At 40.9% G+C, this 14,287-nt stretch overlaps 1 protein-coding gene across 1 annotated transcript; it reads right to left on the bottom strand.

The window, feature by feature from the left end:
* Positions 1 to 5,934: 5,934 nt before the first annotated feature.
* Positions 5,935 to 13,815, bottom strand: LOC117948361 (protein Wnt-7a). The gene is made up of 4 exons (XM_034877969.1): positions 13,428 to 13,815; positions 12,613 to 12,839; positions 9,696 to 9,967; positions 5,935 to 7,599 (listed from the first exon to the last, which is right to left on the bottom strand). Exons 1-4 carry the CDS (start codon positions 13,496 to 13,498, stop codon positions 7,117 to 7,119), a joined length of 1,053 nt encoding a protein of 350 aa, XP_034733860.1. The 5' UTR covers positions 13,499 to 13,815; the 3' UTR covers positions 5,935 to 7,116.
* Between the last annotated feature and the right edge of the window lie 472 nt (positions 13,816 to 14,287).

Consider the following 14,287-nt stretch of genomic DNA (forward strand, 5'->3'; position numbering starts at 1 on the left):
TGAGTTGTTTTAGCATGTCTGTGCCCCCAGGGTGCTCATTACTTTAAAGACTTATGATACTCCTAGTACTGCGCTACAGATTTTGTATAAAACTGAGACATGGCTATTCCACTGTTCATCTGACCTCCCTGACTCTGTAGGTGCTCATAACTTTTACAATGTGCGCATAGCTTCCCTATCTGCTGCAGCACAGTTGTTTGATGTCTTAACATGTCTCCCACTGCTTCCTTTGAAGGTCTGCCACCTGTAGCAAGCTTCCACCTGTTACAGGACGTCTACCGCTATCTCCTGTCATGCTTCATCTTATAAGAATTGTAGATCTTTTGCAAATTTGTTTGTCATCAGCGTGGACATCCCAATTCTTTTTTTTCTGTTTTTTTATCAAGGCTGCAATAATTCCTGTTTTTTATATTAACATTGGATCACATGACTACTTGTAAGTGAAAGGGGTTGCTTATAGATGATGGACTTGTAAATTATTGTCACCAACTCTGCAGTTCCCTTCAGCTCTACAGAGCTTTTTAGCATCTTTCTGCTCAATGTTTTGCTAAATATCAGCACAATACATACACAAAAGACTCTTAAGATTTTAAAGTGATGAGGGAATGTGATTACTCTCAAATAATCACCATTGTTTGACACAATTTTTGAAGAAGGCCCTTGATGGAATGCATCCTGATTCTCTCAGTCTGCTCTGCTGGTGTCCTCTTACCAGACACCTACAGTACCCTTTTGAGAAGCTGTGATTTATGATTGAAGAGTTCACTCTGGTATCTGTGGCAACTGACAATGCTTTGGCCGCTTTTGTTCCCTCTTCAGAAGTCGCAGGTGACATCAGATACTAGTCATAGTATCTCTGTCACTAGGATCATATTTATCCTCTTCTCCTTGTGTCAAATGTAGGTGATATGCATCTATTTCCCTGTCAGTGCATGGCAGGGTCATTTCTTTGACTGAAAAAGGGCAAAGAATCTAAAGACTTTCTACCAGAAACCCTTTAGGGTGTTTATCACTGTCTGGCACAGTATCAAGAGTCACTAGCCATCAGGCTTTCATTCTGGATTTAAATAGGCCAAGAAAAGAAACTCACTAATGAATGTCCAGCCAAAGAAAACACCATTTGTATTGCTTTGTATTTTAAAGACAACAATAGCAATATAACATTACAATTACCATAAATCAACATACTGTAGGTATAAAGCCTCTGTAAAATCATTAAAGGCGAGTGAAAGTGATTTTCCCCCCTCCATCGCTTTCTTTATCCTGCTTCCCTTTTGTCCTATTCTTTATCTCATTACCATCACTGAAGCTGAACTCAGAGCAGAGCATCCAACTGTGTTCCTCTGCCCTACAGACAATCCTCTGACCCCGCGCTGAACTGTTGGATCATCTAGCACTGTCACAGCCTCATCTAGCACTGTCACTGAATGACTCCGAGGTCATTCGGTGCACATCAATACAATTCAGTTTGGTTTAAGGTAAATTAGAAACTTAATAGTGGTTGTGCATGTATTGTTGGGGAATAAGTGACAAATGGAAAATGTCTTCCGAGGAATGAACACAATGACCTGAGATACCACCTGTCAGACATCTCTTCAGAGGCCTTTACCTTGTTTACAGCCAACACTGGCTAGTATTTACAGGGAGTCAGAGACATAAAACATCATACAAGTGGTTATTACAGTTCATGACATCTGTAAACGCAATTAACCACATACAAAGGCCACTTTGTGATGGATACTGTACACACAAAATGTAATTGTGCGGAACGTGTTCAAAATCTTCTTCTGGGATATGCATTTCAATCCAGCAGCAGGGAATGAAACGAAGATAATATGATTGAAAAGGTCTGTGGCACTGACTTCAAAACACTTTTGTCACCAGCATTGTGGGATACATATCAAAAGAAGTACTTTCAGGTATCTCTTTACCTCTTTTGGGCTGAAGGTGAGGGTGTTTCCATCTCTTGGCAAAGCATGAGTGGAGAGAGAGAGAGAGAAGATTAATGATATAATAGCTCTGACCACATGGTTTAGTTATTTAAACTGGCAGCATCAGCTCAAATTGTTTCATAGCTTTCTGCAATGATACATTTAGAAACATGCCTGGACAGGTTACAAGATGCTAGAGGAGAGTCTTCATTGTAACTCCCTCTGAACTGTTGAGCCAAGAGACGGGAACTTGGAAGCTATGACACCATCAGTAAAGTACACGCAGAATGTTTACCTGTTTGTGCACCTTTCCTTTGTTAATTGGTTGCCTAACATACAGATTTCCTTTCAGCATTGTCTCCATTTTCATGCGAGGAAAATATTTTCCGATCAGGAAATGACAAGTGAAGCCTAACACAGTGGTTCATAATGACACTAATGTCTTGTCACAACAACAACAAACAATTAAATCAAAAAGTGAAGCTGCCAGCGCTGTGTGGGTATGGAAATGGCTGTCAGGCTAAGAATGTGGCTGGCTGACTGTCACGCCGTTAGATGAAGATCAGTGATGTTTCCTAAGCGTCTCTGAGTTTTGCGGGGTTGTAGTGAGTTTGGTGTTTTTGTTCAAAACATCCCGTGTCAGGACGCCCGAGACGTCGGCGGATTACTGTAAGCTTAGCTCAGGTGACGTGTTCTGGAGGAGGGGAGGGGTGAGCAGGTATGAGGGCCCTCTATAACCCTGTTTTAAACCACTTAAACAACAAGGAAAGTATCATATGGGGTGCTCAGATCATTGGAAGATACAACACTACACGCCATCAAAGACAGCTTTTAACACACTCACTGGAAGTTCTCATTACCCCATTTATCAGATCTATTGCTGTTCCATGATCACATATTTCCAAAGCTTCCACAGGCAGGTTGAGCGGGCCGGTATGTTCACTCAGATCATTGCAAATGGCTCCTTCAAAATCCCCCCAAAGAGCTGGTCCAGCCTGTGTTCTTACCTTAATGCCGCTCACAATACCTTGAAGCTATTTGACCACTGTGTTTACCTGTAAAATCAGATAGACCATGGGAAGTCAGATAGACAGCCCCCCCTGCGAGTGCCAAACTGTTGTGGATCTCTCTTGTGGGGAGTGGATATTGTCTGCTATCTCTGGTTTCCATCGCAGAGTCTCAAACAGCACTCTGTTAAGAGAGTGCATGATTGAGCTCTGCGCCCATGCAGTATCTCTGGAATCACATAAAGACAACCTTGTGCTCTGCAATTTACTGTGCAGCGCTCAGGTGCTTGTGCATGTCTCAACCAGAGGAAAAACAAAAGTATGACTGACATAATCATGTGTCAGAAGATTTATGGTCAGAGAGAGCGAAGGGGAGAAAAAAAACTGGAGAGCATATTTTCTCGCTCCTCCTCCTCCTCTTTCAAATTATTGTCTTTAGTGCTGTCCACTTGTTTGAGTGAAACGTTGGAAGTTGTTGAAACAGAATAGTTCACACACACACACACACACACACACACACACACACACACGCACACACACACACACACACACACACACAGAGCGTTGAGTCAATAAAGGCCCTGTAAAATGTATGATTTAACTGTGAATTATGAGTAATTTCCTTCTTCATTGGTGGTGTATTTTCAGTCATCTTTGGAAGTAAACACAAGTGGCTTTCTACGTTTCATGGGTAATTTTAATTCTCTGAGTATATGTCATGCAGACACAAAAAAATAAAAAACAGGTAAGACTGTATGAGGAAATGTGATCCCTTTGTTCGTTGTAATTAGGTTTAGCTTTATGAGATGAATTGGAAATAAATCCTGAATTCTATCACTGGTTTCAGCAAATGTCTGTTTAATTCTGATTCCATCTATCAATCTGATCATCAACGCTGTCAAGGCCGATCTAATGATAAAACGAAAAGCAGGATGGATCTTGCTTAAATATGTGTTAAAAGACTCATTGTTGGCTTTGACATTAATTGCTGGCTGGAGCACACTGCTGGGCCGCCCTGATGTATTGGGTCATGGGAGCAGATAGGGAAGCTGTGGCAGGCCTCCAGTAATAACACAGGGAGTGAGCCAGACTACCAACCATAAATCTGCTGCTACCACCAACTACTGCAGGTGATGGGTGAGTACGTGTGTGTGTCTGTGTGTGTGTGTGTGTCTGTGTGTGTGTGTATGTGTGTGTGTGTGTGTTCTTATAAACAAAACTCCAAAGGGTAGTGCAACCCCACTTCACAGCAACATGGATATTACACCCCTGAACATTTTGGCAACCCTTGGTCCTGTTTATGGAGAAACACAGCTAAGAGTATAATTAGCTTTTCAGTGATCCTGCAGGGTGTCTGACTTAGGCTGTGATATCAAAGAAGGTGGTATTTTGTGCTTGTGACTCAATGGCGATGAAGTGACTGTGGCCTCTGTGTGGTGGTGTTTTTACACCTGACTGGAAAACACTGCAGGTGGATTAACTAGGACAGTGGCTAAACTACATTGTTTGTTTTATAAAAAAAAAGATGTGTTATGCTATAAATAATAGCATAGCATGTTCTGATGGTGTAAATGATGAATCCGCATTAGAAGAACATATGAGGGCACCTTGTAACCTTAAAGCACCACATTCAAAAGTATCTACACAAACCTTGGGTTTTGCCCTTGTCATTCATATGTTAGATTACCGCAAGTGAAGGTATATAAGTGACACACATGAAAGATTCTGAGAGGAACGTGGTTTTGTTCACGAGATAATGTGATGTGCTTCTTACACACAAAACCCTAGTTTAGGTACAACCAGAGCTTTTAGAGCAGCTGCCTTTTCTTATGCGCCAGTCTTTTGTATCAATATTATGAAAGCTGAAAGCTTTTGTCAGACAGAGACAAGCCTCTGTTATCATCCCCTTCATGCCCTTTTCTCTTTATTCTGGACAGATTTTCATTGCCAATGACACACAATATGGCTAATATACTCAAAATTAAACCTGAATTCTAATGTGCCTCAGCTCTTTCTGTGGGGAGGTTTTGCAAAGAAAATGCCCATGTGGGAACGTTCTACTACAGGCTACATTTGTCAAATCCAGGAGATTATTGGGAGCGGGTTTTCCATCAACACCTCGGGCCTGTCTCCCTACTCTACTTCCAGGCCGGTGAGAGTGGAATCTGTAACGACTGTGGGCTTTAGCATCGTTAACATTTCCCTGACATGTCGGTCGGCCTCTCTTGGAGACTGCCCTGCATTTTCTCTGCAGCACTGGAGTTGTTGTAGCAACTAGTGGCCCAGGAGTGAATGAAGCAGATGTGCGAGTCATCTATCACCAGACAGCTCCCACTCCCCCGGCTGAGCAAGTCATCTCCGTGACAGTCTGCCCAACCAATCTCATCAATTACTCCGGTACCCTACCATTAGAACACAAACACTTTTCTCCTCTGACACATTCAACTGCTTCCCAGTCTGCAAGATGGGCCCTCAATTAAGCCTGAATAACTTTCCACTCTCAAAGGACATTGCTCTTTCTGCAGCCCAGTTTTGCACACATTGTTCTTGTAGGATAAGCACTTTGAGAACTAATTTATCTCCATGGAGACCATTGGAATTACCATATTTGAGAATATTTATCCCTATTTTATTGCCTGATGATGATGTAAACCACAATGTAGCTACCATTAATGAACATTTACATTTATGTCCATTTGAAGATGTAAGTAACGACTCTAATGGTTAATTGATTACTTTATAATGAGCAATTAAGGTACTATTTACATTCAAAAAACGTTCATTGGCAGTTTTACGGCAAGAAAATGTTAGTCAATTTTCTACTTTTTTTCAATTTTTATACAGTTATATACTACATATATCTTTGTTATATGCTGGTATCTAGCCATTTACAGCTCATTGCAACAAAACTAAAACTCAGTAGTTTCTTTGTTGATGTCATTACCATGTTCTTTTGTCATGATCAGAGTGAGACTTGGATGCATGAGGAAGCAATGATGGAAATCATTTCTTTTTAGTGTTATTCTGTTCCTGTATTTCATCAGTAGTAGTCATGAAACGCAGTAAACACAGACACATATAAACAGTTTCTATCATTTACAATATGCAACTATGGCAGTGACAGACAACAGGGGCCAACTTACTTATATCAGCTTTTTTCACAGGTGTCAGAGTCAGAACTTGACATTGAATATGCAAAATATATAAATAAGACATTCATATAAAAATAGGCTTTTACAAAATATACTCTATGAACCAATATTTACCAAAAGTGGAAAATGTGCCTGTGTTTTTGATCAGTGAATAAGTCCTGCTAAGCTAAATCGGCTTGAAGTAAGCAATGCCATTGAAGACAGTCAGTAGAGCGCACAGCCTTCGCCCTCAACAAGTGGGATTCTCTAGACTAGCAGCAAAAAGAAGGAAGACACACTCATGAGAGGGTCAGAAGGTCAATGTGAGTAGCCTACATCCAGTTTCATCTGGAAAAAGCGTTATTCTCAAACACCAGGCAGATTCCAATCCAGTGTTTTAACAAGTGTGTGGAAAAGTTCTGATTACTTTAATAAACTTAAACCCAACATTTAGTTATTTTTGATCCATAACGGACAAAATCAGTAGTTTTTTTCTTAATAGAATAAATTAATATTAATTATTTTCATTCTCTAAATACAGTATGTTAAATATTCCAAATGGCTGTGTCATTTCATCTGCACACAGAGTAAGAACTACAGCAGTGTGTCCTGTCCAGCAATGGTATCCACCATAATGCATTTGCATAGTCCATTTACTAAATGTCCGCATAGCTTAAAAGTCTTGAAATTTTGCTTCACTGGCACACACTGTGGGCCCCGCTCCCACATGCCAGGGTACACAACAGTCCAAGAAGAGGGGTGAAGAGCTTTGTGTGCAAAAGAATCATGACTCCCCATCTTCATCTCACTGTATACACAGTACAGTAGTTCCTCGTTATGTATGAAAAGACTGCAATAACAGCCTTCTTGTAAAGTTTAACCGTTCCAGTTTGTCCATGAAAACACAAAGACGTGAAGCCCCACACGCACTTACATCATCGCGCACACACACACACACACGCACACACACACACACACACACAAACACACACACACACACACACACACACACACACACACACACGCACACACATCCAATAAATATTCTCATTTGCATGTGTACACCTCTGTCCTCTCACTGCAGGTGTTGCATTTAACATAGCAGCACCACAGAAACTTGCAGTTGCACTGCCAGACGCGGGAGTACTGGTGTGTGTTGTATCCCCGGCCGCAGCACATCAAGTCACAGCCGCTGATGTGCTGCATCATAGTCTTGTTACACACCCTGCCCTGTGTCCCCAAGCTCCCCGTCACAAGGTCCGCCTCACAGTAGTTAGGTGACTTGTCTATGTACACTAGGTCTGTATCCATGGGCTTCCGGTAAGAGTAAGGCTTCTTGATTTTGAGGAATTTAGGGCGCTTGTTGCGGCTGGCTTTGATTGGCTCCACATGCACAGCATGTGCATACTTCTCCTTGAGAATGTAGCCGAGCTCGCGGAACTTGGGAAGTGTAGTCCAGCAGGTTTTGGTGGTGCAGGAGCCTGAGACACCATGACACTTGCATTCCAGTCGCATGCTCTTCTCCAGGACCTAGACACAGAAAAACAACTTAGTAAGATGGTAACAACTGTAAAAACACTCAAGGGATGAGTGATAAATACACTCTGATGATAGGTTAATAACAGCCATCCTAGATTATTAAAAGCAATTACCACACAGTTTACTATAATAATGTCTTGCTTTTATCTGCTAAAGAAATATAATTGTGTATATGTTTATGTATTTATATTTTTCACAATAGAATTATGAATCATTCTATGTCTACGTAAAGACGTAGAATGAACCCCTGGTGCCTCTCAAACTGTCTTAATTCACATTTCCACTCTTGCACTTCAAGGCAAATGGCAAATGTGCAACTTAATAACAATGTGACTGACAAAGACAGCATGGTTGGGGATTAAATTCAGCCCTACCACATAACTGTGTGATACCATATAAACAGAAGCCAAAATAATGTATCAGATTTCAGTCTCTGTGTGTGTAGTTACCACACACAACACATAAATGTCAAGAGTGACTGTACAAGGCGCCGAGTGACTAGGATTACTGCTAAACCCCAAACTGATGACAATGAGAAGTGCCATTGACTGAAACTGGAATTTTCTTTAGCAACAAGGTCAATTGCAATTTCCTTTTTGCTAAAATGTTAGTAGTTTGGTATGTGATATGGTCTCCTAAAGCCATTGACAAGATATTTATGCCTCCATGTTCTTGGCAAGTTAACTGTAACAACAAACCCCAAATACAGACGTGGTGTGAACAAGAACCGAAAAAACCCTCTTCCTTAGCAAACCACTCCATAAAGCCCTTGGCTTCAACCCGTTAATCCATCAGTTGTTCTGTGACCAACACTTGTGACAGCTTTTGTCCGGACGTCTGCAACCAGGGAGCTGTGAACAGCGCTCCTGCTCAGTGTCACTGCTTTTGATTAGCATAAAAAAGGAGGAGGGGGTTACTATCAAAACAGAGAGGCCATTTATTAGAGAAGAGAAGTGAAATGAAATAGCAAAGTTTAAATCCACAAGTATAGTCTTTTTCCTGGGAGGCAATTTAGCTGTCCAGATAAGCCAATTTGAATTCATGGTGCCCATAGAAAATGATCTACTGGGTACGATTGTGTGCGAGGAGGCTTTTCAGCCACTGTGGGGATGGACGTGTTAGTTGTGGGAATCAGGCTATTTGGCACAGTGACACAGTGAGAGAGAGAGAGAGAGAGAAAGAAAGAGAGAGGATATGAGTTAACTTGGGCAAAGCTGCTTCTTTATTCTTCTAACTCCAACCTCACTTTAGTTGTTTGGCACATTATTCCCGTCAATCTCTAACCTCGAGACTTACTGGAGTCTCTTTGTGACTCTGCAGGGTTCTGCAGCCATGCATGCAGAAAAGCCATCAAAGGAGCAGGTCAACATATCAGGAAAACCATCCTTTCCTTATTGCATCGTTGTCTTCCATTCCGTTTTTATGTTGTATGAATGTCCTTTGTAGCTTTTGCATTAGGGTTTGACAGTAAAAAATGGCATGGTACATTTAAATTAAATAATTTATAAGAAAGATCCAATTTGGACCCTATGCGTAATGACTTTATCGAAATTTTGATTAGAGTTGGTTTCCAAGTTAAGTGCATGTCACTAAAATCTTCTATACAGCAACGGAGACGCACTAATCAATGATGATAACCAAACAGTTAACACCCCTGTGTTACAAGTACAAGCATATTGCATCTGATGTGGGTTTATGATGCCAGAGAAAATGTGGGTGTGGATTGTCATGAAGGTAACTGTATTCTGTCCCAATGGTGCAAATCCCATGGGGAGAGGAGGGGGTTTGGTCTAATGCCTTTTTGTACAGTGTCAATCGGTTTTCAGTGCAGAGATCTGGGTTGTAATCAAACCCTGCCAGTTAAAGGTCCCTTAAAAGCAACCTGCTTGTTCAGGCTTGGCAAGGTTCACCCACACCACATCATGGCACTTATAATAGTTACTGAGGCCAGCATTAGACTTAGAAAAAAAACTTGATTGTCTTTAGTTTTCTTCTTTGTGCCATGGAAGAATTACAATTTGGAGAACATTTCTATGATCTTTAAAGTCATTGTGCTGAATAAGGAGACATACTTGCTAATCACTTACCTTGCGTCCCACCTCATTATTATGGAGGTTCATTAGCGTCCTCGCATTCTGTTTGACTTCCCGAGCGTCGATGAATACTTTGGAGAAGCCCAGGCCGTAGCTGATGTCTGCCGAGCAGCCTCCCCACTTCCAGCCCTGGTCTTTACTGTAGTAACCCTGCTTCTCCTTATCACAGCTACAGTCACTCAGGTTACCCTGTGTACAGGCGGCTGTAATGGCATGGGCCACCCCTGCCGCAATGATGGCGTAGGTGAACGCAGCCTCTTTACTGCCTAGTGGAGGAGAAAAAGAGGGGGATGAATAAAATGTTGCATGTATACATTGCTATTTTTTGAAATACAGAATGTCATGGTGTTTCTCCTTAAGTTTAAGGAAAATACAATAAGTGCGTAACAGGAAATAAATAGGAATCGGAGATGAATCATTAACAGCATGTGTGCTTACATCACAGTCTTGCTGACATATCACTCAAGGGCTGCAGTGTTTTGAAACCTGACCTGGAAACTGTCCTGCCCATGAACCAAAAATGGACACTGGCAGTATAGTCAACAAAGCAGTATGAATAAGAGGGTTGTCAGAAAGGAAGGGCTATTGATCCGCTCAGAAACTGTCACGTTCTGTGTAAACTCATAAGGCACTGACATCAGAATCTTCATTCTGCCGTTATCTCACCCAAGTCCAGCTAACAAATCATTTACACGCACACGGAAATATCGAGATATAACTAAAGGTTAATCAGACGTGATTCATATAGACAAATCCTGTCGAATAATAAGCGAGAGTCTAATATATCTTAATGCAAACATAGCAATACTTTTTCCCTTCGAAAACAATGTAAAAACAGCCCATGGTGTAATAGTCATAAACATGATAAATGAGTAGTATGTTTTTATTTTCAGATCTTGGATTTATTATCATGCAAACAGGAAACCCCTGGTTATAACATACATCATATCTATGTGTAAATAAACTCCTCTTGTCTCTATTTGTTCAAAACAAACATACCTTGTTCGTGTTTCCTCCTGCCACCCGGTGCACTATGTAAAGCTGCCATGTTTTTTTGATAAACATCTTGGATAGGTGCCCATGCCATTGAAAAAAAAAATTGATATTGAGGCATCAATTATGTGGACGTTTTTATAGCCTTAATGGGCTCCGTGCCAAAAAAGAAGGTGTGTCAGTTAGTTCAGACTGCACCGTTGTTCATTTTTTCCCTGCAGTTCTGAGTGCGTGAGTTCACCACAAAGAGATGATATGAATTCTTCCCTACCTTCCAATGAGAGATGGAAGATATTAAAAAAGAGAGTGGACAAAAAATTCAAACGCCAGTTTAAGTTGAACCAGAAGTGCCAGTTCACTGTTCTTCTGCCATGTTTGTTTCTCTTTCATCTCTGCAGAGTCATGCACCTCTCAGTCACCCGCATCTTTATATGGACCTCATCTCATACAGCTTAGTGTAACTAAAAAGTTAAAATGCAAACACAGTTGAGGCCTAAAATGGCTCAAAGCTGATGCACCTTGCATTACCAATAAGGATTATGTCAGTTCACGGGTCATTTGCTCTTTCGCTTAAGGAACAATTGCGAGCTCCATAGCTCCACTCAGCCTGGGCATCAACAATGGCATTCATTTACAACCATTAGCCTTCTATGCCATTCTGATCAGTGAAACCAATCTATTTGATATGGCTGTCCAAGCCACAGACTTAAACTCCTGTCTTGGAAACACAAACCAAGACTCTTGATGAGCTAAAACCACTCATTCATAAAGGAACAGATTGTCAAACTGTTTTCAATTCAACAGCATGAAGAGATAATCCGTTCTTTCCAACAGCAGCAGGCAAAATGGCCTCAAACAGCTGTTCCAAGCTACTGACCATTACACAAAGAGGTATTTGGATTCTTTGTTTAACATCAATAGTTCTTATAGAACTACCTTAAAATAATTACAATTATTTTAAGGTTTTTGTCTAAATTGTTTTATAAAACATCATCTGTTACCAACCTCCTACATTCACTGTAGCCATAAAGGAATCTTTAGACAAAAGATCATTAAACCTTGTTAGGTACTCCTGTTATTGGTGTCCTGGATATCCAACCGTCATTGATCCATTTAATCAGTTCATATTAGCCAACAAAAAAGCCACAAAACTCCAGCCATAATTACAACATCCCCTGCAGTTCATCCATTCTCGAGATGAGGCCTCTGTTTCAGCAGTAGGAATATTAATTTGAACTCATTTGTTTCTCTAATTTTGTACTTGCAGGTCTTGCTTTCCTCTTGGCTTTGCCCCACTGTAACTTATACCCGTGGTAAGATCTACGTCCTTACAGTGAGAGCCACAGCACCCATCACTAGACAGGATAAAGAACAGAGAATGTGTGTCTCCAGAGACTCTGCTGGGCTGAAAAGAAAGGCTGCCAACAGTCACAAGAGCTTTGTTACAGTGCTGGCTTCAGATACCTTTTATAGAAAAGACCTTCTCAATGAAAAGTTCAGAGAAAATGACACTGACTCCTTATGGGATACTCCTTATGCTATGAATACAATAATGCCGGACAGATGCCATTCTGGTGCAGGTTTTGTCTGGAGATAAAGAGCACCAGTTTTTGGATTATATTTGGTAAAATGAGGGAAATGATGCATGTGAAGGTCATTTTTTTATTTTTCCAAAGCATCAAATAATAATTTTACTTTTTGATACCCCTAAATAAGGAAATTCTGTTTTGCACTGCGTTTTGTAAATATTAACCATTATGGAGGGAAATCACAAAAGTGCCAGAGATGTGATAAGTGTGCGCATTTTACGCACAATGCGCATGACTACCCATTGTGCAAAGTGATTGATACATTGTGTTTACTGCAGGAGAAAAACAAGATTCAGACTGTAAACAAACGTTAACAGACAGCAACATACCCACTTTCAACTCTTTTCCGAAGACTGTCCTCTCTCCAAGCGCAGAGCAGTTCCAGCGCCCGTTTTTGAACTGAAACTGACACTCGTTGATGCCCATTTGGGCTCCCTCTCCGATGACGATAATGGCATCGGGGCGACTCTGGCAGATAATCCGTTGTCTGGGGGCCAAACCGGGGATCTTGTTACAGATTATGCTCGCACCTAGGGCCACCACCGACGAGAAGCCACTGTGAATGGAAGATGGAAATGACTGAGAAAAAAGTAGCCATCGACCATGTGTTTTCCATTTTTAATATGTTTGGCTCCTAGTTTGAGTTTATTTTTTATCTCAAATGTACACAACATTTTTTTTAACAAAATGCATATTTGGTTTATTAAATAGTAGATCATGATCATAATTCAAATATTTACTATATCCTCGGAAATAGACTTCTTTAATACGACTTTTGCATTTTAGCAGAATTGTCATCAAAAATATTTTGTTCCACTTCAAAAGAGAAACGTCTCAGAGCTAAAATGCAGCACTCATTCTACAAATTGTAGATATTTTTAAATTATTATTATACCGGAATGTTTTTTTGTTTTTTTACCAGCCTTTATCATAAAGTATTGCCATTAAGTGATAAGGACGACGTTGCCACGAGTCTAACTGGACTTAATTTGTTTTCTTTCGTAGCCTATACGTAAAATCACCTGCCTGCTGTTGGGCACATATGGGATACAACATACTTGAAGGACAAACCACAGATACCAATGTAAAGTATTTTGTGTTTAAGAATCACAGACTAATGTGAAGTCAAATAAGCGCAGCTCACCCAATTTTTAAATAAACAATTCCCAGACAAAGTAAAACTCTTAAAATCCAGCGTCTTGTTCTCCGACTCATTGCGGCCCCGCACTCAGTTTCATGCAACGATCCGAAGAGCTGACGAATAACTCGGTTCGCTTATTCTCCGATCGATCACAGTCCAGGTAACTCCAAAAGAACTCCAAAATGACGAAAAGCATTTAAAAAAAACAACACACGATCGGGAAAAACTTTTTAGAAATTGACGACTAGTGTATCATCCAAATTCCCTTTATGTGGCCCCCTTTCGCTGGGCCCTCTTGTCATTGCGAGGGTGTCACAGGTAACGCTTGGTGAGGTGAGCAAGTGCGATAATCTCTTTCTCACAGTTCCTCTGCTACCCGCAGGTCTTGGTTATATATCTGGCTCATCTATCTGGGGCGTGTTCACAGGAGACATGGGGCCCTGCTGAAGAATCCCGCCAGGGCTGAATCTTACACACACACACACACACACACACACACACACACACACACACACACATACACACATGCACGCACGCACGGACGGACGCACACACACACACACACACACACACACACGCACGCACGCACAGACGCACGCACGGACGAACACACTCCGCTGCAGTGAATTCACCTTGACTGATTGGGATGACGTTTTATTTGGTTAGTATAAGTGGATCAGCGTTCAACTTAAAACGGACATACGCTTATTTCTACGCAGATATTACTCAGTTGTCATAAATAAGCATGACAAAAAGCTGCAGATAAACAATATTAAAACAAAACAAGGAAGAAGCACTGCCTTTAATTCATTTATTTTTAACTCAAAAATAGACTGAGCCATATTATCTCCACTCAGGTAACA

This window comes from Etheostoma cragini, chromosome 7, assembly GCF_013103735.1.
Source record: "Etheostoma cragini isolate CJK2018 chromosome 7, CSU_Ecrag_1.0, whole genome shotgun sequence".
NCBI lineage: Eukaryota > Metazoa > Chordata > Actinopteri > Perciformes > Percidae > Etheostoma > Etheostoma cragini.